Source organism: Piliocolobus tephrosceles, chromosome 3, assembly GCF_002776525.5.
Source record: "Piliocolobus tephrosceles isolate RC106 chromosome 3, ASM277652v3, whole genome shotgun sequence".
Classification (NCBI taxonomy): domain Eukaryota; kingdom Metazoa; phylum Chordata; class Mammalia; order Primates; family Cercopithecidae; genus Piliocolobus; species Piliocolobus tephrosceles.
The window spans coordinates 80,817,451-80,840,528 of NC_045436.1; the positions used below are offsets into that span (position 1 = coordinate 80,817,451).

Consider the following 23,078-nt stretch of genomic DNA (forward strand, 5'->3'; position numbering starts at 1 on the left):
TTTGAGCAAAGTTTTCACTAATTCCCCTTTTAAGGAGGATACTTAGGAAGTTTCTCATCTTCCATCCGAGGCCATGAAATCTGATCAAGGCAAGAGAATAAAACATAAATGCATGTCTTTTATGCCCATCATTTGTTAACAGAAACTACTACATTTATTTGTAATTTGACCTTTTTCATTTTCCAAACCTATTTCAGTAAGTGGTTATCAGGTTAATATGATACATGGATACATGAATAGATAAAATATTTGCTTTACTTCTCCACTGAACACAATGGGAAAATACTGTTTACTAATTTAATAGCTTATGGCAGCTGATAGAATTAACTTGTAAATGTTGTTCAGCATATAGACTTCTGAGACTTAGCAATCAAGTTTCCAAACTCAGAAGAAATGGAAAAAAACAATTAAATGGAAATCAATCAAATAAGTGACACCAAGGGAGTCTTTGTATGAATGGCCCTAATGATAAGCAAGATCTAGAATTTGAACTGTGCCCATGGTTATTCTTAAGTGAACCTAAACTTAAGAAATAAATTCTGTACACATTGAGATTAGTGCATCACTTATTTGAAGCGAAAGTCTACCTATAATACATTAGGCTTAAATATATACTGAGTAGCATGTATCTTTAGAACAAATCTCAGCAAAATTCCAATCTTTATAGTTCAAATACAGTAATTTAGAACAATGTGACCAATTTGTTCTTGCTAAAATTACTGGTGAGAATAATAATAAAAGGTTAGAATTATTTCCACCCCTCTATTCTACGGGATAAGTACAAGCATTTTTTCTTAGGTCTCTAAAAGTAGAAGAAAGAAGATAAATATAGTTTTCAACTGTTTATAATTCCTCCAGAAAACATTTGGTTTAGATTTCCTAGATAGAAAGCTTAATGGTGGGCACACATTCTCAATAACATATATTATAAATATTAATGTGAAGAAATGATCATACTTTAAAATAATTCCAAGTAATATTATTTTAAAATGAGCTAAGAAAACATTTACATCGCTTTCTCTCTTTGGCCCAATTTTGGCACCAAGAAAAATACACTGAGGTTTTTTATTACTCTCTATTTTTTCCCTTACATCATTGTAATCATCAGAGTTAGAAACATAACCAAAGAAATAAAAGACTGTCTATTGTACTACATAAAACTATCCCATGTTATTAGATTTACTTAAGAAAGAGACATAATCCACTTCCACATTCAATGTAACTCATCTTTTTGCTGATTTAAACAACTGTTAACAGCCAATGCGAAACTGGAGTACTTCTTAAAAACTTCCTACAAATACTTCTTAAAAAGTACAGTTTTTCACCTATCCACTCAATAAAATTAATAGAATATTATCATTGTCCTTGTTAGATTGCTACTTAAAAGTTTCAAGTTGTAACAAATAGTAGATTTTTAAAAAAAACATAAAATGAACACAGTTTGATGGTTATGTTATGATATTTTCCCAAGGGCAAAGCAACATTTCTAGCATAATACATCATGACTATACAATGGATTGTTTGAAAAAAGCCAAATGGAAATGATAAGGCATATTTTTTTAGAGGTCAAATATTTTATATTTCCAGAGACACATGTCAGATGGTAAGACCAACCCTGAGGTTGTAGAGATAAAAACTCTTCCAAGTATAAATATATCTTCCTTTCTAGATAAAAATTTAACACAAAGGAGAGATTAATGACCATTTTAAATCATTTTAACTCAAAAGGATAAAGTTAGTGATAAAGAAAGGATAATTAATATCTTCTATTTATTATTGTAGCGTACAAAATGATTAGACTTGGAAAATAACAAAACTTACTTTTCTGATATCATCTAAGGTGTTAATCTCTGGAGACAAGCCACCATGTACACACAGGAACTGTTGGTTCATCAGGGCAGCCAAGGGAAGGCAGTCAAAGGCATCCATACAGGCGTCATATACGCGTTCTGAATACTTTATTTTACCTTTTAGAAGTGATTAAAAAATACTTATGATTTATAAGCAGGATAATTTCACTTAAATAGTTTTGCTTTTTTAAGAAGTTTTCTTGCTAGGACCATATTATTAACATAAAGGCACATACTACAAAATTCCAAAATATAATTAAGATGTTTTGAAAGTAACATATTAATCTTTTACATCTAGTATTTCCTGTTTTTGTCATTCATTCATGTTTTATAATTTTCATAACTTTTTGTATAGCAAGAGAATTTTTATATACATTCTGGCTATTTATATGCAGATGTCTCACCAAAAACATGTACATGAACAACTGGAAGACCAATAGAAAAACAGCCATAAAGCTGCTTGATATTCCTTAATGATTTTGTAGAAAAGTAGATGGCAAGACATTTTCTAAAGCTGCTTCTATCTCACTGCACATTGCTTTTCCCATGACTTATATCTAATGTTTGAAGAGGATAAGTCTTTATGCTCCACTGAATATAGGGCTAAATGAAAGAGAAAAATATTGATATGAATAGAGAGATTCCCTGCTCTTCCATTTAATTGTATTTATATATAAAACAAAAATGTAAGATTTTATACCTTTGTAAGATTCAGCAAATAATAAGAAAAATTGTAAGGGGGAAAAAGAAATTGAAAAAAGCACTCCACACTCCTAGCGTCTATGTCTAAAGAATGATATCATCTTCAGTTTTATAAGATTCACTAGAAGCTAGTATTTATTTATTGGGTCCAAAACAGAGGCATAGGTTGAATTTGCCCTCCATTTGCATTTCTTGAGTAATGCGAGATTAATGGGTAGAATTAGTGTTCCAAACAGTAGTATCCCTAAATCATTTGTTTCTTAGGATAAATTATATCAAATCTTAATTCAAATTCTTCAAAAAAGAAGTTCTAATTTAAAAAGAAATTCTGAATTCTCATAAATGTCCATGCTTAGAAAGAAATATAGGACAAGATGAAAAAGTGTCACTTTAAGTTTTTGACTTTTAGACAATGGATTATATTGTATGTATCTTAGTATTGATTAAAATTACTGTTTAGCATATATAGTGTTAAAGAAAGGAAACTGAAGTATACTTACATTCTTGTTTAAATGTGAAATACTCTGTTAGATGTCTACATTCATGATTTCCACGAAGTAAAAACAGTGTTTTGGGGTAAAGAATTTTCAAGGCCCACAAATACAGCACACACTGGGAAAAATAAAAATCATATAAAAATAAATATTTTTCCTTAATACTTAATGTATTTCGTTGCTCACATATCGTCAAGACATGAATAAAATGTATTACCATGACCAAAAGTCCCCCAAAAGGCTGGACCTTAATAGAGAAGATACTGACAATCAAACAGGAAACATTACTTTGGTAAAAAGCCAGGTCCACCTACACCTAAAACATACATACACGCACTGAGGATCATATACCACAAGAAAACAATGGATTACATATAGTCAACAGAAGGAGAATTATGTGGCCTGAGGAGATCGGGATTAAAAAATAAAAAATGGAAGAGGAAGAAACTTAACTAAAATACACTAGAAATAAAAATATGCTGGTGTAAAAGGATGAGAAGAAATACTGGTATATGTAGTGAGATTCCCTGACCTTCAGTTTAATCAAATATATACATAAATCAAACACTTAAGATTTATATACCAAAGACACTGACAGAAAAGACAAGATGTTGGGAGAGAAGAAGGCAGGGAGCTAGAGATGGGGAAAAGTAATAGAAAATAGAGACGCAGTTCAAGTTAGGCTGAGCTTGTCAGTGCTTTGCCTCCTCATTTGGTCGTACTTTATCTTTTCAATCCTTCCATTTCTGTTACCCGATTTTTAAAAATAGTTAGCTTTATAAAGAGAAGTCACTTTATTCTACTTATTAATCATTAATCATATTATACTAAAAGCTATGGGATACATTTCATATACCTTAAAACTCTCAACTTAGTTACTTGGGCATTGCAGTCTGTAAAAATGATGGGCAATTATGCATTCACCAAGTTGGGAATACATCTACATTTGACACAGTCTTCCTGTAATAAGTATTAAGTCAACTGAAATACTCAAGTATTAACATCAGTAATTTGTTATCATCAACTGACATTTGTTAAGAATCCATAGGGAACAGAAAACCATGCTTTGAAAAGCAAGTATGCTCTTTTATCCTCATAAAACCTGTATTCCCAAAGTGAAGCTAAGAAGACATAAAAACTACAAAAATATTGAGACAAGTCTAATTCTGGTTACTAAAATCTGAAACTAAAATCAATGAGATTTATACATTAATAATTGGCTTTCCAATACAGTAGATATCCCGGATAATATCTATAGGGAAAAGCTGCTGACAATTTATTTTTAGTACTACTTATAAAGAGTAATCATCTCTCTTAGTTTATAAGATAATTTATGAAATGAGTGAGAACTAATTATGTTTGACTATAGAGTCCAAGTTTTGGAGAAAATACTAATTATCAGAACAAATGTTTGTAGTTTGTTGTTCAAGCAAGATATTATCTCTATGTAATTATGATTGAAGTTTTCGTAAACAAAATAATAGGTTGACATTACATATGTTACTTTAATTAAGTTTCTAATTACCACTTTCTGATTATAGTTATTAGCTAAAGTTCATGTGACTAATGATATTAATATGTCTGAAAAGTTGACCAAATGGCCTGTACAAGCGATCCTTAAAGCATCATGATCTGTTGATGTATGTAAAGTTTCCTGTTACCTCAGTGAGCAGTCTGGTAGCTTAATGAGTCTCTGCTATGGATTGGGTTTTATAGCTGTACTACATGTTTCAATAAAGAGAGTTTGTATTAATCGAGCTTGTCTCACATTTCAGAGAAGATATTTGTAAAGAAAAGTATAATATATCCAGTGAAATGTCCATAACTCAAATCACAGGTTAATTAATTTTTACACAAATCCCATGAACCAGTTACATTTCAGCATTCAGAAGGCTCCTTTCAGCCTTCTCCTAGTCAATATTCTCTTGGAAATGTCATTATAATTCTGACTTCTTTAGATTAGTTTTGCCCGTAACAATTTGTTTTAAGGCAAAGTTCTACCTTTCCAATTAAAATCTAAACTGCAACTTTTTAACCCCACTCAAATACCACTAGAGGAATCACATTCTAGGACCCACATTTTCTTTTTTTGCTATCTGTTGAGACCTTTTTCTGACATTAGCATGTGGCTTTATCCCTTCAAGTCTTAACTGCCATAGTTCTCTCATAACTGAAACCTCAAAGCGGGATATATAAATGCACGATGCTAAATATTTCTATCCTATATATTTATACCTTTTAAATGATGCAACATACATTTAATATCCCTGATTATTTAATGCATGTAAAGCACCTAGTATATGATAGGAGTTGAGGAAATATTAGTTCCTTTTCTGTAAATGAAGAAGGTAAGAAAAGAGGGAGGGAGGCAGAGGAAGGAAGGGAGGGGGGGGGGGGGGGGAGGGGAGAGAAACGAGGAGAGAGAGAGATAAATAGAAGGCAGAGAGAGCGGCGATAGAGTGAGAGAGAATATAACTCAATTTCTAAATTCTTGGCTCAAAATACCCTAAAAATAAGTCTTCTTTTCACATTTTATTTCCTTCTCCCCTGTGACAAGAATAAAATATCTTCCCAAACATTGACTAAAACCACAAATGCAGCCAATATGGAAGAAGTGGCATGGTAAATGAAAGGGCAAGGGTGGACTGGAGGTGGAGCCCTGCCAGCCTTCTCCCTCAACATCTGGTGGGAGAGAGATGCCAAGTACAACACTGTCTTCCCTACAACTATTTTACCATCTAAAGCTCTAACATTCTGGAGAACTGAAGATCTTCAGCAAATCATAACCTGATAGTTTTTTAAAAAAGGGAAGTCTCTTGTAAAAAAAATCACAATCAGTGAAAGCAGCGAAATACAATCAGTTAATTGTTTATTTTTGTCTATGTGGTATCAGATGGCTAATTTGAATCAAATTTTCAGTGAATTAATTGGTTAAGGTAGAAACAAACAGCTGTGTCACACTGGCCTTTTCTGCATGGTGAGATGTAAATGAGGTGTGCTAATCACTTCAACTGGACCCCTATTGTCTTTCTATTCTGACTCTTAATTAAACAAATATTTACACTTTAAGGTTAGTTTAGGTTACTCAATATGAAAGATTGAGCATCCTCCAGTTTTGAAATTAATTTTTTGCCACAGACATAGCTTTCTCCTGTTTCATTTTCTCCTATCTTCCCCAACGAAGCAGCACTAAGAATATAATTTTCTTCGTTAGTTTAATTGGTTCACTGATAATAACAGTGCAATGATTTACTTTGTAATTTATGCTTTTAATGATAAGTAGTCTTGAAAATTGCATAGAGAAGTATAGAAGGATGTAAAAGAGGAAGCAAGGAAGTAAAAAAGAAAATGGACAGCTTTAGGTATATATTAATCAGCTCTTTACTCGTGCTGTGAAACATTCCAATCAAAAGTGCTGCCTCTCAATCATTGGACAATTAAGTGAAGAATTTGCATCAGTTGGGAAAAGATCCAAATTCCTGAAAGGTCAAATGTAGCTCCTCTAAGACATCACTTGCCTGATCTGACAAGTATGTAGATAGGCAGCAGTGGAAGAGCAATGCACTATAAAGACAACTGGCTACAGGGAGACAGCCAGGCAATTTCTTCCTCAAGTCTGTGGCATTACTCTGTCGCCTAACATCTCTTGTGGTGCCACTTGCTTGTTATTCTCAGGCAGAAGCATGGAACATTGTATGGTTTGCTGTGGTTCATTCTGGTCTACGAATTCGCAGCTAATAAACACAACAACTCTTCACACTTAAACCTGCTTGAGGCCTGGAGTTGAGATCTGGATCTAAGTTGAGAGGCCAGCTCACTTCTAAGCTCAAGGCAGTGTAGTGCAAAACGGCTAGAAAGGGAGTTTGAGGAAGTGAATAGAAGGAAACAGCTGTGCGTGCCTGTTTGCAATTCTAAGTTTTTCCTTGTGTTCTCAGAAAAACTACTCAGCCATAGACTTATATATACACATATGCTTGATCAAAGAGATTAGGTAGTGTAACGCAATCATCGGAAAGAGCAGTATTTGGTATAAGACAAATTATTACTCAAAACAAAATCACCTCTTTCATCACTACTCAAAAGCTTGCTTGTCTTATTTGGGCTAACTTTGTGGGAAACGATTTCTAATTTTGGCAAAAGGAGAAGACTGGGGTGGGGGTAATGCATAAAATGAGCTCTATGTACTGCCCAGAGCACATTACCTAGTGCTTATAAATATACCCAGCAGAGACTGTTTGAAATCTGAAATTATCCTTCAAAGCTGACTCGGTAAAAATTAAACTGAAGTGCTCCCCTTTGCCCAGAGGATAGCCAAAGGAGAATACCTGCAGTGGAGCCCTGAATTATTGAGATGAATTGAGATCCTTTTGAAGCCTGTTAGGATAATACACACTGGAAAACTGAGCTCTTATTTTAGGATTTTTCTTAAACCAACAGTATCATACTCACAGAAAACATTTTATATTTAATGCTTTGATCTTCAGATTATATAGACAGGGAGAAGGCTGTGTGTACATGTTTGTACAAGCATGGGTGAATATAATAGTGTGTACCAGTTTCTGCATTACTGATTTTTTTTTTTTTTTTGTGGTGCTTTGTGGTACATGTAATGAATATACTATGGCAAAGGCCTGGGGTTAACGGAAGAACACAGGCTTTGAATCTCAGCACTGCCATTTACCACGTGTGACCCCCAGTTTCTACACTCATAAAAGAAGCATATTTACATGTTCCTTCCAAAGCTGTCAAGAATAAATGAGGTCATTTAAACCATGAAACAATAGCATTTACAACATGCTAACAATGTCAGTTTCTTTAATCTACAATAAAAAATCCTTAAAGTATTTTCAGTAGGTACATTTTATAAAAATGTCCATGCTGTTTTACATACGATATCAATGAGCCATTCCAAAGCTCCTGAAAGGTCACAGTCTAATTAAAATGGAACATTTCACATATAAGCCATTTTGTCATTTTTGTATGTATGTGGAAAGTCCCTGGGTTGTAGTCTCAGACTCTTGAAGTTTAATTAAAGAGCTGTTTTTGAAGATGAGGACTCCAATACATGCAACTTAGAACTTTTATATGCCCCATAATTCCTATACTTGATATGTCACCAACATCCAGTTTGATCCTTTGCTTAAATATCAAAAGGAACACACTAAACAAAACATAGCAAATTTCATAGTTCAAATATCTAGATTAATTGTAGACTTTAAAAAAATCTGCTGAGGAACAAATTAGTGATTATTGCTACTTGATATCTTTTTCTTCTTTTTTAGATGGAGTCTTGCTCTGTCGCCAGGCTGGAGTGCAATGGCGCGATCTTGGCTCACTGCAAACTCCGCCTCCTGGGTTCAAGCAGTTCTCCTGCCTCAGCCTTCTGAGTAGCTGGGGCTACAGGCGTATGCCACCACGCCCAGCTAACTTTTGTATTTTTAGTAGAGATGGGGTTTCACCATGTTGTCCAGGATGATCTGGACCTCGTGATCCGCTTGCCTCAGCCTCCCAAAGTGCTGGGATAACAGGTGTGAGCCACCAGGCCTGGCAACATCTTTACTTAAAAAAAAAAAAAAAAAAAAAAAATCTAAAATGCTTTAATTAAAAAAAGTTTAGAAAATTTCAGGTGCTTTGAGGACAGAGATTCAGAAGCCTGCACTCTTCAAGTAAAAAAAAAAAAAAAAAAAAAAAGAAAACGAAAACAAACAAAAAAAGGTAAATAAAGAACAATAAGATTAAAGAATATTATCCAAAGATGGAGTTGGTGGGACAAAGAAGGAAAGTCTAACTATGCCAACTGTTACTCAAGCCACACATGATGTAGTACCATATTAAAAAATTAATAAGCAAGTGTTGTTGCCTTTGATTACCTTTGGAAAGACAGGAAGTTGTGAAAAATCACAAATGTTACAATAAAAAAAAATTCCAACGTAGCACAACATCATTTGACTAACAAAAATAATCACTCCAACATGATAGTCTCGGGATTTCCTCACTCAGAATGCAAGCTTCAAAGAAAGTAGAATACCTACTCCATTCATCCTCAAAAACTTTATTATGAGTGCTACAAATGTTAAATGAATAAGATGAATTTAAGAGTTACTAAAACAATTTTTAAAATGTTCACTTGGATTCTGCATAACCCAGGCCAGATTACAGGCTTACACACTTTGCAATTTGAGCACTTTGGGAGGTCAGGGTGGGAGAACTACTGGAGCTTAGGAGATGGAGACCAGCCTGGGTAACTTAGTAAGACCTTGTCTCTACAATAAATAAAAATTAACTGGGCATGGTGGTGATTTAAGGATGGGAAACATCCTTAAACAGGGCATGTGTATACCCTTCTCGTTCTCCCTTTCCTCTTTGTTGAATATTACGTGGAGAAATGATGGCTGAAGCTGATGTAGCCAACTTGGGTCACTAGGTTGTCTTTGGAACAAGGCCATGAAAATCAGAGCAAGAAAGCAGATCGAGCCTAGGCCCTATCATCACACTGTGCCACACCAGTGTTGGCTTGCTGTCTATGGGCTTTTCACACAGAAAAACTTCTATCTTGTCCAAACCACCATTACGTAGGGGTTTTGTTTTGTTGTTAATCCTGGCAGCAGATACCAGTCCTAATGTGATATAAAGGTCTTACAAAATTAGTACTCAATTGCTTTTCCACCAGTTAAGCTGGTCAGGCTGGCCCCAAGAACAAAAAAACAACGTTAGCAGAGTTCACTAATTTCTTCCTCTGTGCTTTCGCTCACTTTAATTTCCTTCCTAGCTAAATCTTACTTGTTCTTTGATTCAGTCTTCCCTAAACATGTGTGCTCTCAATATTCTCTCTCTTTTCTCTAATCCAATCACACTTATTATTTTGTATCGCCTTTATCACAAGGTTTTAATCATCCATTTAAATAACTGAACCCTGGATAATCACCTATTCCAGGCTTCTGATTCTATACAGATTTTTATGGTTCTGTTTTGCAACGCAGATTTAGGTTTCTAGAGAGCAAGAATGTATGTCACATTTCTTTAAATTCCTCGCAGTCCTATTCATAGTGCATATACATTTTATATACTTGTTTATCAAATGTAGGAAATACCAAGAATTTATCTTCTCTTCTGGGATTTATATACCATCACCACTCCCTCTTCCCTCATCATCACCAGGAATAATTAAGAAATCTGTGATCTTTAAATGCAGACAGGATTATTATGCTGGTGGAAATACATATATGTCTATATAAACTTTTCCGTGTCTGCATGTAGTCAGTGACTAAAGGCGAATTAAATAACTGAAAAACAAAACTGATATAATTTTATAAACAAAAGCTGTTTAAGGATGACATGTTTTTCAACATTATATATCCCTTTAGTAAATAAAACACCGTAATAAAAATTTTGAAATATAGAATATTTTTCTACGATTATTATGAATATATGATGTTGGTGTGAGACTATAATGTTGATTTCTCTCTAATTAAGAGTAATCATTTTCCTTTTTAATGATCTTTTTTGATAGCACATGTCGGATACTATACATGAGGTCTGATTCTTTAAAACTTATTCAATTTCAAACCATTTCTTTCAATAAATTATTTATTAACACACCATGTTAGGCACCAGGAAGAACGAAGATATGAATAAAACAAGGTCTCTGCCTTTATTTTGAATGTAGTTTTACTTACCTAAAGCAGATGCAGATGGGAGGCTGTGGAAGAACCTCTACTTAAAGGATATCTGTTTTGTTTTAATTAATGAGTTTGACAAATTACCCTAGTTAGGTGTCAGGTGCCAAAAAAGACAAAATACAGCAGCTGTAAGTGTACTCACACATAGACAATCACAGACAGAGACACATGCAGTTTGCTATCAATTTACAAAGGTAAGTTACTGTCTCACAATTATAAGGCATAAACATGCAAATACATTCCTGCTTATTTGATCAACATTGATTAGTTCTTTCAATGGAAAATGGAATTATTTATTGTAAAACAAGATGTAATTTTTGCAAATTTGCAAATATGTAAAATGTACAAAAGGCAAAATCTTACTATTTACCATTTTGTTTGGCATCTCTATTAAACGATATGGGAATCAAGCCGGGCATGGTGGCTCACACCTGTAATCCCAGTGCTTTGGGAGGCCGAGGTGGATGGATCATCTGAGGTCAGGAGTTTGAGATTACCCTGGCCAACATGGTGAAACTCCATCTCTACTAAAAAAACAAAAATTAACCGGGTGTGGTGGTGGGCGCCTGTAATCCCAGCTACTCAGGAGGTTGAGGCAGGAAAATGGCTTGAACCCAGCAGGCGGAGGCTGTAGTGAGCAGAGATCACGCCACTGCACTCCAGCCTGGGTGACAGAGTGAGACTCCGTCTCAAAAACAAACAAAAAACACATGGGAATCAACTGAAAATGGAATATGTAATACCCTATGAATTATGTGAATTAAATTTCATTGTTAGAGGTTTCCATAAGGCAATAACATTTACTGCTTTTATTTTTTTTGAGATACTGTTGATCCATAACTGAACAGCAAATAAGACATGATGTAGACTTACTTCAATACTGAAGTACCCTCTGTCAACATAGTCCCCTAAGAAGAGGTAGCGAGTGTTGGCAGGAGATCCCCCGACTTCAAAGAGCTTCATCAAGTCAAAGAATTGTCCATGAATGTCCCCACAAACTGAAAGAAACAAAATTCATTTTATGGTCATATTATATTAGGACTTTGAATTAAATAATAAAATTATAAAATTTTAGAGCCAGAATTAATTTCAAGTTTATCTGGGCCAAAACATTCTTTTGCAGAACAAGAAATAAGACAGAAAAGCTAAGTATTTTGCTCAAGTTTCCAAAGTTAATTAGTGGCAAACCTGGCTCTAATATCTGAGTCCACTCGTATATAGATTAACTTAAAAATAAAAAAAAAAGAATAATAACAATAATGGCTATCATTGTGCACTTGAAAATTCTGTATGAGACACTGCCAGGATGTTTATACACATTTTGAAATTTAACCCTAATAATGCCAAGAGATATGTTTTCATTTTGCAGGTAAGAGATGACACCAAAGAATGGTTCAGGAATTTGGCATAATCTATGTACAACTGAGGTCTGAATACATGGCCACTAAACATTACTGCCTCCTGAAGAGAAACAAATGTGGATATATATCATAAAACCTGCGTTTCACTGAATCTAAAATGTTATCCATTGTAAGACACATCATTAGTTTACGTACCACTAAGAAAGGAAAAAAAAAAAAAAACCCTCAAACTTAAATTATAAAGGAGCATTTTTAAAAAATGTTAAAGTGAAAAAAAACCTATAAGTATTAAAAGCTGTGAAACATAGTACAAAAAATTACTGGGAATTGGTATTTCTTAACATTCTCACTTTCTCTTTTAAACCAAGTTTCTTGGAAGAGCTATTTTGTCTCTTTTGAAAATTCACTTATTTAGTACTTATTTCATTTCTACTTTCAGAATTTTAAAAATAATATTTTTATCTCTATTATACGGATAAGGAAATAATATAGCGTAGAGAAGTTATGTGGCTTGGTAGGGTCACTGCTAAAAATAAATGACCCAGGGCTTAAATTCAGATTCATCTGATCCAAAGCTTTTTCTGTCAGCCACCACATTATGGTATCTTTGATATTTTTATATATTTATATTAATATATATGTATGTATGTGTATATATTTCGTGTAATATTTTTAAAATTTTGTGCTTGAATGGTGAACATGATGTGGCTGCTTTTGCAACACTAAGAGGTACATAGAATGAATGCATTCGTGAATAAGAAATCAGGAGGCCAAAAGTAGATCTTAACACATTATATCCTGCAATTATAAGCAAGTTATTAAAATGTTTTAAATTTTATTTCCTTACTTGAGAAAACAGGTCATAGGAAAAAGGAGTCAAGTGGGTTCAATGATGAAATAATTATAAAACAATGAAATAAAAATGTTACATGCTAGAAATTCCTGCCTTTACTATCAAGAATTAGCTACTAAGAACCATAGCACTATAAGCATGAAGCAGGTACAAGTGGATTCCATTTTAGAATGTCTGCACTTGGTAATCTTAAATACTAACAAAATGGATATAAATAACAAGGAGCTTTAACTACTCATGCATCCCTTTGGTAGACTCTAATCATACAGCTTCTTCCCTCTCTTAGGCATGAGATACACAGTAGAAACATCAGAAACATATTCTCCCATTTTTGAAAAAATATGTTTTAAAAGACAGTTTATAAATAATTTTTTTTTTATTCTTAGAGCTGAGCAAATAAATCCATATTCTGAGGCATTAAGAAGTTGGTTTGTGAGAGACATATCATGTGCTTTCTTGTAATCATATGTGATATTTAACCCAAGGGGAAATAAAGAACACTGGATGAGATGGTCCAAGCACTGCCAGGCATGGAAGCCAGTACCTGCTCTGGGGACTTTCACAGCTATATTTGGAGCTATATTTTCACATTTAAAGGCTTGGTCTCTGGATTCACACTACCCAGGCTCCAACCCTTGCTGTATTACTTACTATCTGAGTGAACTTGGACAATTTACTCAACTTCTCTGAGCTTTAAATGTATTTATCTATAAAATGGGGGTGATACTGGTACCTTATCTTATTGGACTATTGTAAGAATTAAATGTGTTAACATCATAACAGGCTTGGAAGAGTTTCTGGAGTCTAATAAGAATTTAACAAACACTGTATCGGAGTGGCATTTCAAAATGGCTGTGTTTAAAATGTCAAGGTCCCAGACAGAATAGAATTCTGGTGCTTGGAGGTGGGGAGAATAAGAAGTGGAAGGCATTCTGGAGACATTCTAAAGCATCTTATTCCTTTCTCTCCCCCTTCTAGCTTCTTATATCTTTTTTATCCTTCCATTTTAATTCCTGGCCATGTCGGAAGATTCAAGGATAACTGCTTTTTACCTCTGTATATGTAAATAACACAAATACCAAGACATTAATTTAGGTTGTAAACTGCGGGGTAGGCATTAAACAGTTATAGCAACTAACATACAACTGAAGCATAATCTGGGAGCCAGAATAAAAAAAAAAAAAAAATGTCTCTAGACAATGCAAGCATTATGAGGGTATTTTTTTCTTTTGCTGAAGTATATAGAAGTACATTATCATGAATTTAGTTTTCTAAAAACAAAATTAATCTCTTCTTCCTGGTCTATAATAACTTTGTGATAAGAGATAATCTCAGTGATTTACAAGATCACTGCAATAATTGGATTTTCGCTTGATGATATAAAATAGAAAAGAGTAATTGCTGTAAACTCTGCATGGAAAACAAAATATCCTGAAATCTAGTTACACATCTGATCATCACACTGTCACTGACTTTACCTTAGAACCACCATAGGTCTTTTATAGAAAGACCACCTATCATAATGTTCAGTAAAGGAAAATGACGTGCATACATAATCACAGAAAAATTCAAAGCCCAATAAAACAGTAACTCAAAATAAAACATGATGAAAAAATGGAGGTATTTTCTTCCTCGAATTTTCATAGGCTGCCTTCTTTTCATCCATAAAGTCTCAGATACACATCACATGCTCAGTAAGGTCTTTCTTGACCATCCTGTACAAAGGTGCAAACTCTCTCCACTATCGTCCTTTACTTTCTTCACAGTAATTATGCCACAATCAGCATTATCTGGTTGATTTATCTGCATACTTGTTTCTTCTCTGATTCTTCCCACTGAAATACAACCACTGCTAAGCTGGATAACTTGTCAGTCTTATCTGCCATACTCCCAGTGCCTAGACACTTGTGTGCCCAGGAGGCACACAAGAAACATCTGCTGTGCTAGGATTCTTCCGCTGGGCCTATGCCATGCTTAATTTGAAAATCCTTAACTAAGAGGGCAAAGATTTTGAGATGCCTGTGGGATTGACAGAGATTGACAAGTTTGTGGAGTTTGCTTTGATGGAAACCAAAGGCCTTCAACTTATCTGAGATTGTGCTGATTTTAAGCCTGTAAGTCACAGGTTTCAACACAGTGTGCAGCAAGTCTGGGGTAGAATGTGGAACCTCCACACATCTTATGGTTATTTTCCCACCTAATTCTACATCAGAACCACTTGGAGAGGTTTTGAAATTACAGATTTCTGGGCCCTGAATCAGAATCTCCAGAGGTGCAGATTCACTAACAAGCTCCTGGATCTATCCTTATCTATTCAGTATGACTAAATACACCTATGCTTTTGAGCCTCTCATAGCACACACAGCCTTCATTCTGCACATTAGTATGGTCCCCCTCACAGGGGCTATGTGTGGAGGAGATGAACATTGGAAAGGCAACCTCTTTCATTGCTCATTCTAGGTCGCTGTGAGATTAGGACTTCACTATTATATGAAAGAATCACAAGTGATTGATGGCATCTAGGAAAGATGGGTGATAATACCACATGCCTTTGGGCATTTCATTGTATTTATTGTTCAGGCCTTGGATATTTCAGCTGTAAGACAAGGGATTTATCCTTAAGTCCTATTATCTCATTCACCATTTTGATATCAAATTTCAGGAAGAAAGTGGTCACCATACTGAAGTATCCAGGAGGTGCCCAAAAGGATGGGCCCATGACATCACACAGAGTAAAGGCTTGCCTGGCTATAATATTCACTCACCATTGGTCACCTCCTCCATCTTCTTGGTTACCCAAGATACTGGTGTCCAAAGAGCAGCACAATATGCCAGTGCCACCTGATGATACAAGCTGTCTGCTTGGTTGCTCAGGGCCCCCAAATCTTTAGCAGGCTAGGTCCTTTTTTTTTTTTATCTACTTTACTTGGCCTTGACAGTACTTCTTAAACAATCAGGCTCTGACAAATGTTTTGCCCTTAAGGCAAGCTCACACTTAAATGCTTCCCACATTCTCCTGGCTTCCCATTATTTGCTTCCCATTCCTAATTAGAACACTAGTAGGTAGGGTACCCAAATACTTATGATGTTTAAAAAGCACCAAAAACATACATGCACAATACAAGTATTTAAAACACTCCTAGCGCTCTAAGAAAATATCCATCTATCTGGCTGCATATTCCAAAAATTTTATTATGTCTTCAGCCAATTATTAACAGAACTGTATATACTTATGTCAGAAATTTAGAGAGTTATAGCATTTAACAAAATGAACACATTAAAGGTATTGAAATAACATAAGTTTATTTTTCGGGAGCATTACTATTCATATCTGTTAGCAACCTGATACGACACAAATATTGATGATTATTTTTTTCAAAGAATTCTATTGTTTCTAAGTTCATACTGGCAATTAAATTATTGCATTAGAAAATGTAAACCAAAGTAGATAATACTGAACACTTTAGGATAAGGTTCCACTATAAGGACTATACAAATAATAGCTTGAAAAGAACTCAGATACAACTGTCACCCTGAATAGAAGAAACAAAACTAATATAATATAAAATATATATTTTCACATGAAATTACTTAACAATATCTTTCACTTAGTGCAAAGACTTATACATGTGGTCCTATTTACTTGCCTATATGAAAGGGAAATCTGTTAAAGAACATCATTGGGTCAACTTCTTAACACTGAGCAAAAATTTTGTAATATATAATTTTAGGTTAAAGAAAGTTTATACAAATTAGGTTGTCTGGGTACACAGGAGTATGTTGTTAAAAGTTGTGAAACAATACATTTACAAACTGCAAATGAAAACTACATTTTTAATGCATCAGCATTTTAAAACTGTTTGGCAAGATTGTGTCAATGCTATGATTAAGAAGTCAAGTGCTCTTAATTCTTGACTCATTTTTTTTTTTTTATAAAGACCTTTTCGTTTCTCCAAAGTACTGGCTTTTATCATCTTGGAAGACTTGCATGAAGTAGAAAATCTGCTTATACAAATTTTTCCAGTTCATACTAAACTAACAGATCACAATTTTTCCTTTAGAAAAGACGTTACTGAATCGTTTAGCAATTTTCACCATTGGAGTTCCTCACTACTTTCAGCTTCATTTACTGCAACCCAGTGTTTTTTCCATAATAGCCAGTTTCCCAAGACAATAAAATCCCTAATGTTAAAGAACTAAATTTATGTCTAATTCTCAGCAAGAGGAGATTAATTTATTGAATTTATTGATTTGGTTTTTGAATACTTTATTGACCAAAACTTTCCTCTTTTCCAAAATCTACAATTTTGCAGAGAAAGATTTTGTTTAGAGGTTTTGTTAGAGGTTAACCACAGTGGGTACTACAAGTATATATCTGTTTCCTCCTGTTGATAATCCAGGCATATGGAACCATAAGTGGATTGTAAGTTCAAGTACAAACCAGCTCGTCAGGTATGTGTAGTTCATTAACAGAATGCATAGACTTCTAAAATCAGACAATTACTCAGATAAAGGTGACACTGCAGTTTATTACAGCATTTGCTTATATCTACAAATCTGTATCTATCATAAACTAAAAAAGAAAAAATAACAGCATTCTAATTCACTAAAGAGGTATATTTCAAAATAATATTTTCTCATAGGGAATATTACTTTTTCAAAGGATAAATATGTTTTAAGTATTTTATAAAAAACAAACTGTGAATTATTAACCAGGTCACTCTGGTTTGATGATACAGAAGAATAATGAAAAAGCCTCTAAATCAAATCAAAATTTGCTAAATACAGAAATTTCTACCAGCATGTTTTTGGTAATAAAAAAATTTATATATATATGTATGAAATTGCAAGCATTTTAAAAGAAACAATAAAGCTATAAAATCAAATATGAAATAATAATAGCACCAGTGCAGATTAATAGTGGTATTTTAAACATTTCTTTATATTTATGATGCTGTTTTATGAAGATAAATAAACTGTTAGCCAATGTTAATGAGAAACAGGGCAGGGAAATTAAAAAAAAGAATAAAATACATTGTAGATTACAATAGTCATTAACAATTACAATAATCCAGTACTAAACACTTCATTTATCCCCTAAATCTCAGTTCATAACTGTAATCAGATGAAAACAAAACAGAACAGTCTACATGTTAAAAACTATTTTATCAAAGGCCCAAGCATATACAATACCATCATATGACCATAGTGTACTATTCCAATCAATCAAAAGTAAATTAATGAAACCTATTGTTTATGTTTTTATCCTAAAGATGAGTGTTCTCACCACTGAGATTTTTTGTTTGCAGTTTTTCCTCCATTGATTGAATACTTTAAAAGATTTAATTTATTGAATAAGGAATGCATTTTTTCCATCTGAAATCACTATTTTTCCATTTTAGCACCAACCAATATTACAATAAAGCGCCTAATTATTAAGGGTTCATAATAGCATCATAGCATTACATAAATTATAGTCATGGTTGTGGTGCCAATATATAATTACAATAAGTAAGTATATATAACATTTATGACAGTATTTAATTAAACTTGTTCATCTTTCTGTTCTTGTGTCCAAATTTGGTCAGTCCTGGAAACTAGTAGCTATTTGATATGTGAATTTATTTGCATTATGTAGTTTACAAGGTGCTTGATTATCACCACCAGCCCATCAAGAGTACTGGATGAACATTATAAGTTGATATAATTTCAGTCGAATGTATAAAAATTTGATTAGTACATATAAACTACATATAAATACTAATAAGTTATTATTAATAAATAACTAATTTTCACTCTAGAAATACTCATCTCAGGTTTCACTTTTAAAAATACTCATCTCAGGTTTCAGATTAACTCCCTCTAGGATCCTGAAAGATGGACTGTCATTACTGTCCAGATCTGGGGTGTTTGGCTATGGTTTAGTGTTTCCATTTTGGGCCTTCCAAGCCTATGTTTCTAGGGCTTTTAAAAAAATCTTAGTGTTTCTTAACACCGTGTCTCAGTGTTCTTTCATTTCTGGCATTTTGCTTTTTCCTGGATATGTTATTTCACCCTTTGGAGAGGCAGTATAGTGCAGTTGTTAGGAACTAAGACTATAATGCCAGACTGCTTGGTTCCAAAGCTAATTGCCACCACCCAATCAGCTGAGTGACCCTGGAGAATTAGCTAATCTCTCTATATCTGTTTCTTCATGTGTAAAGATGAACATCAAAATAACACCTCCCTTAAAGGACTATCATGAAACCAGAATTATAAATTAAATTATAATTGAACATCATTTACTTTAATATCAGTACATACTACACACCTGACACTTACTATCATAAGGCTTTGTTATTACTCTTCTTCTTCACTCAGATATTTTTTGGAACATTATCATCATAATTGCTCTCTGTTCGTTTCTGGTTTTTATGTTTATTTCTCCTGTTTGTCCTTAGTCAATAAGTGGTGGTTTCCTTTTTAATTACTTTCTTATTCATTCTGCTTGAACCAGTTTTCACTGTCTACAGAATGCATAGACTCTTCTAATTTGCTTTTCCCAATCTCCTCCTTTGCATATGCACACTCTGTTCTTTTTACTACATTTTTAAAGGATTTTACCATCGTGCTCAGTAAATTATGACTTATGTAAGTGGAACAAGAGAGGTATTTGTAAAAGGCCTCAACTGCCCCATCTATAAGGAGACTCAGAACTTAGTTTTTTTTGTTTGTTTGTTTTTTGTTTTTTTTTTTTTTTAATAATGAAGCAATGTAAGGAAGAAAAAAGCTTGGCACATGTTATGTACTAACAAAATGTGAAACAGCAGACAGGGCAGTTATTTCAGAGATTGTCCACCTAAGAAACATTTCGAATGTTCTGCAAGATTTAGATAGATGAATTAAGCATCTGTAATCAATGTGGCCATGAGTAAAATACACAAAAAGTTGTTCTATATTTTTCCACTTTTTATCCAAATGTATGTTATCATATATTGAAAGCTATTAAGGCTGAAATCAAACAGACTAGGTCTCATACTCCACAATTTCCATTTTGTAAGAGCGGAAATATCTCTAAATGGCTTTGGTGATAGTACCAATCTTTCAGAGTGGCAGAGTGGCTGCACCATGACGAGTTTCCAGTGAGTCTCATTTTTTTTTTTTTTTTTGTAGCAAAGCTCATATGCAAGACCACTATGTTCCACAGCTATGTAATGGTAGTAATGTTTCAAAAGCTGGAAGTGACATAGTAAACAGAAGTAATGTAAGACATTTCACCAAATGGATTTTTTGAACAACAAAACAAAACAAAACTTTCCTAAATTTATGGAAAACTCAGTTAAGAAAAATTTTCTACGTAGGGAGAAGAAAATCACCTCTCTTCCTGGTCATGATAGTCCTCACATTTTGACAATTTAAAGGATTATTTTGTTTTTAATATTTTAAAATCTTAAGGCAAGCAAGGAATGACATTTAATTCCAAAGTCCACATATTCATTATTAATTTGGCAATTATAGGCAGCGGGAATATCAGCAGAAGGGTTTTGACTAAAACTGACTTTTAAGTATTCAGCTCTATCCAATTTCCAGTAAGTGAACAAAGCTATTAAGTGCTATTCTTAAATGGCAATATTTAAACGCCTTAAGCAAAGGAAGGATTCACTATCACTTCCCTCAGTAAAAATATGTGAGCTTACTTGTTATGTGTAGCATATTTGGAAATTAAATATGTAATTGTGAATTGATAAATTATTAAAATATTATTCAGACATACTTGAACAGGTTCACTTAAAAGTTAAGAAAATGTGTTAAGAAAAAGTGTTACCTGAAAAATAATTCTGACAAAGGCATTGGGCCCATTTATTAATTCTGACTAGATTTAAAAAATCTATCTTTCATACCCTGACATATGTTTCACTAGGTAGATATTCCAGAAATATTTATTCAGTTAAATATTCAAACAATGAATAAAACACTGAAACATGAAATATTTACTAAATATTCTGTATTAAAAGATGAATAAACACTGAAGACTGGTTGATGTTTCACTTGTGCTGGATTATACTGGGATAATAACAAAATTAAAAATATGGCCTCAAGAAGGGCATACTTGAGAAGATGTAGATATAAACAATGGTACTGAAAAGCATCAGCTTCCTGACATCAGTGGATTTCCCTTTCTGTACTGGAAAATTCTATGGGTTTAGGCCTTAGGTCTCACATTGATGTCTGATATGGGCAAATCATTTTATTGCTTGTTTCCATCCATCACATTACTCAACAGAGGTAGAAGCATATATAATTTTGTTAAATTATAAATACTTTACATTTACTTTTAATAATGATGTTTTCATTTTGAAATTTCAAATTACATTAAGGAATGAGATTGTTTTCTTTGTCCAAAGGAAGCATAAATCTAAAAATTTGAGAACTTAGATTAAATTATCTTAAATTTACATGTCAGGACTAATGTTCAATTGAAGACACTATGTAAAAGGTTTTTATATGCCACAGTAAGATGAATCATCATTTTTGTTTATCTCTGTGAAATTAGGTGTCACAGCATCTTAAACTGACTTAAATCATAATATCCATAAAGTCTTTGAATATTTTGAAAATTTACATATCTGCTTGTCTCTAGTTTAAACATGAATCACGTCTTAAGTTTCTTGTTTCTTCAGTATACCACAAATATCTAAGGAAACTATGCAAAAATCACATTTGTCTAACATGGTATATATGGCATATAAACTGAGTGATCATAGAAAATTAATACAGGTGTTTGGAAAACATAATACAGCTGCTAGCTCATAATAAACTGATTCATTAGCAATCCTAATTTCAAATTTAAATTTTTGTCAATTAAAAATGATGAGTGTTGTTTATATATTAGAATTGCTAAAAAGATCAATCAGGATTATCTATCAACTCTTCTCCCTTCCTTCGACAAAATACAGAAAATTGAAAAACATGTTCATAATATGTATTTCATAAGTTACTAAACTTCTTATTGAGAAAAGTTCGCCTTATAAAACCATGTAATTTCTAGCTGCATTGCCTTTTTATTTAAAGACACAAAGGTGTCTTTAAAAAATATTACATCTCTTAGTTATTAGTGATGTCACAAATCTGAAATATATTTTACAAATAATACTTGATTTCCCTACAAAGTTATGATATTTTATATAAAGTTAACATGTCAGAACAGAAAAATGTTCTAAAACTCTAAATAATAGCTAAGTGCATAAACTAGGATATTTTATTTCATTTTAATTAACAGGTGGTTATTAAGTACCTGCTATGCCACAGGTGTAACAGAGAATTAAAAAAAAAATAGTCATTTTTTTTCAAACTTGTTGGAGACATAAGACTATATGAAATAATTTAAAAATAATGAGTAACTTTACAGTTACAGCATACAAATATAACTGATTTTCTCAAGGACCATAGAGTATGCTTGGGATATACAGACTTACACATATGAACAGAAAACAGATGGGGCCTCCAGAGGGTTAACTGCTCCTGATCTGGTCTTTTATCAATAAGGAGACACTGACATTTGATCATGGACTCTTCTCTGTGGTCCATATATATGTGAAATGTGAACTGCTAAAACAGTTTCAGAAGAATCTAGTTTAGAGGCTCTCTAGCATGTCAAGTGTCTCAGAACTTGATAAAGGGATGAAATCTGACTTTACTCCCTGTCCCCTGCACATGTTCCTGGGAAGTGATAGGAAATAAAAACACAAGGCTTGAAATGGTTGCTGCAGCAGGTATGGCAAATATGACTCTTTCCTTCTGTTTCATGAGAAAGTAATTTTTCTCTCAGCAATGCTAAGTCATCCTGACCTCTTCTGACTTTTTCTTTGGAATAGTGAGAGGAACCAAAGACCAGTGTGACCGAGGTCACAACACTGGCTTCAAGTATGTTCTGTGGAGCGGAAGGGTTCTTGAGGAGTGTCAGGGTCATTAGTATAGGAAGCTATATTTTTATACCTTGGATTTCCATGTAAGAGTTCTTTGTATGTGCATATGTGTACACAGGTACATGTGTGCATATGTGCACACGTACTTATGTTACAGATGTGATACAGGGTAGATTCTGCTGCTTACAAAAGGCTTTGGAATACTAAAGGTATAGACAGTAATTCTTACAGGAA

At 33.5% G+C, this 23,078-nt stretch overlaps 1 protein-coding gene across 2 annotated transcripts in view; it reads right to left on the minus strand.

The window, feature by feature from the left end:
• Positions 1-23,078, minus strand: part of PPP3CA (protein phosphatase 3 catalytic subunit alpha) — a 331,326-nt gene that overhangs the window by 73,950 nt on the left and 234,298 nt on the right. For both annotated transcript variants that reach the window (XM_023220087.2, XM_023220088.1), the window contains exons 3-5: positions 11,599-11,723; positions 3,053-3,164; positions 1,822-1,967 (exon numbers count right to left, since the gene is read on the minus strand). In XM_023220087.2, the coding sequence (XP_023075855.1) occupies positions 1,822-1,967; positions 3,053-3,164; positions 11,599-11,723 (383 nt within the window). The remainder of the gene's footprint in view (positions 1-1,821; positions 1,968-3,052; positions 3,165-11,598; positions 11,724-23,078) is intronic.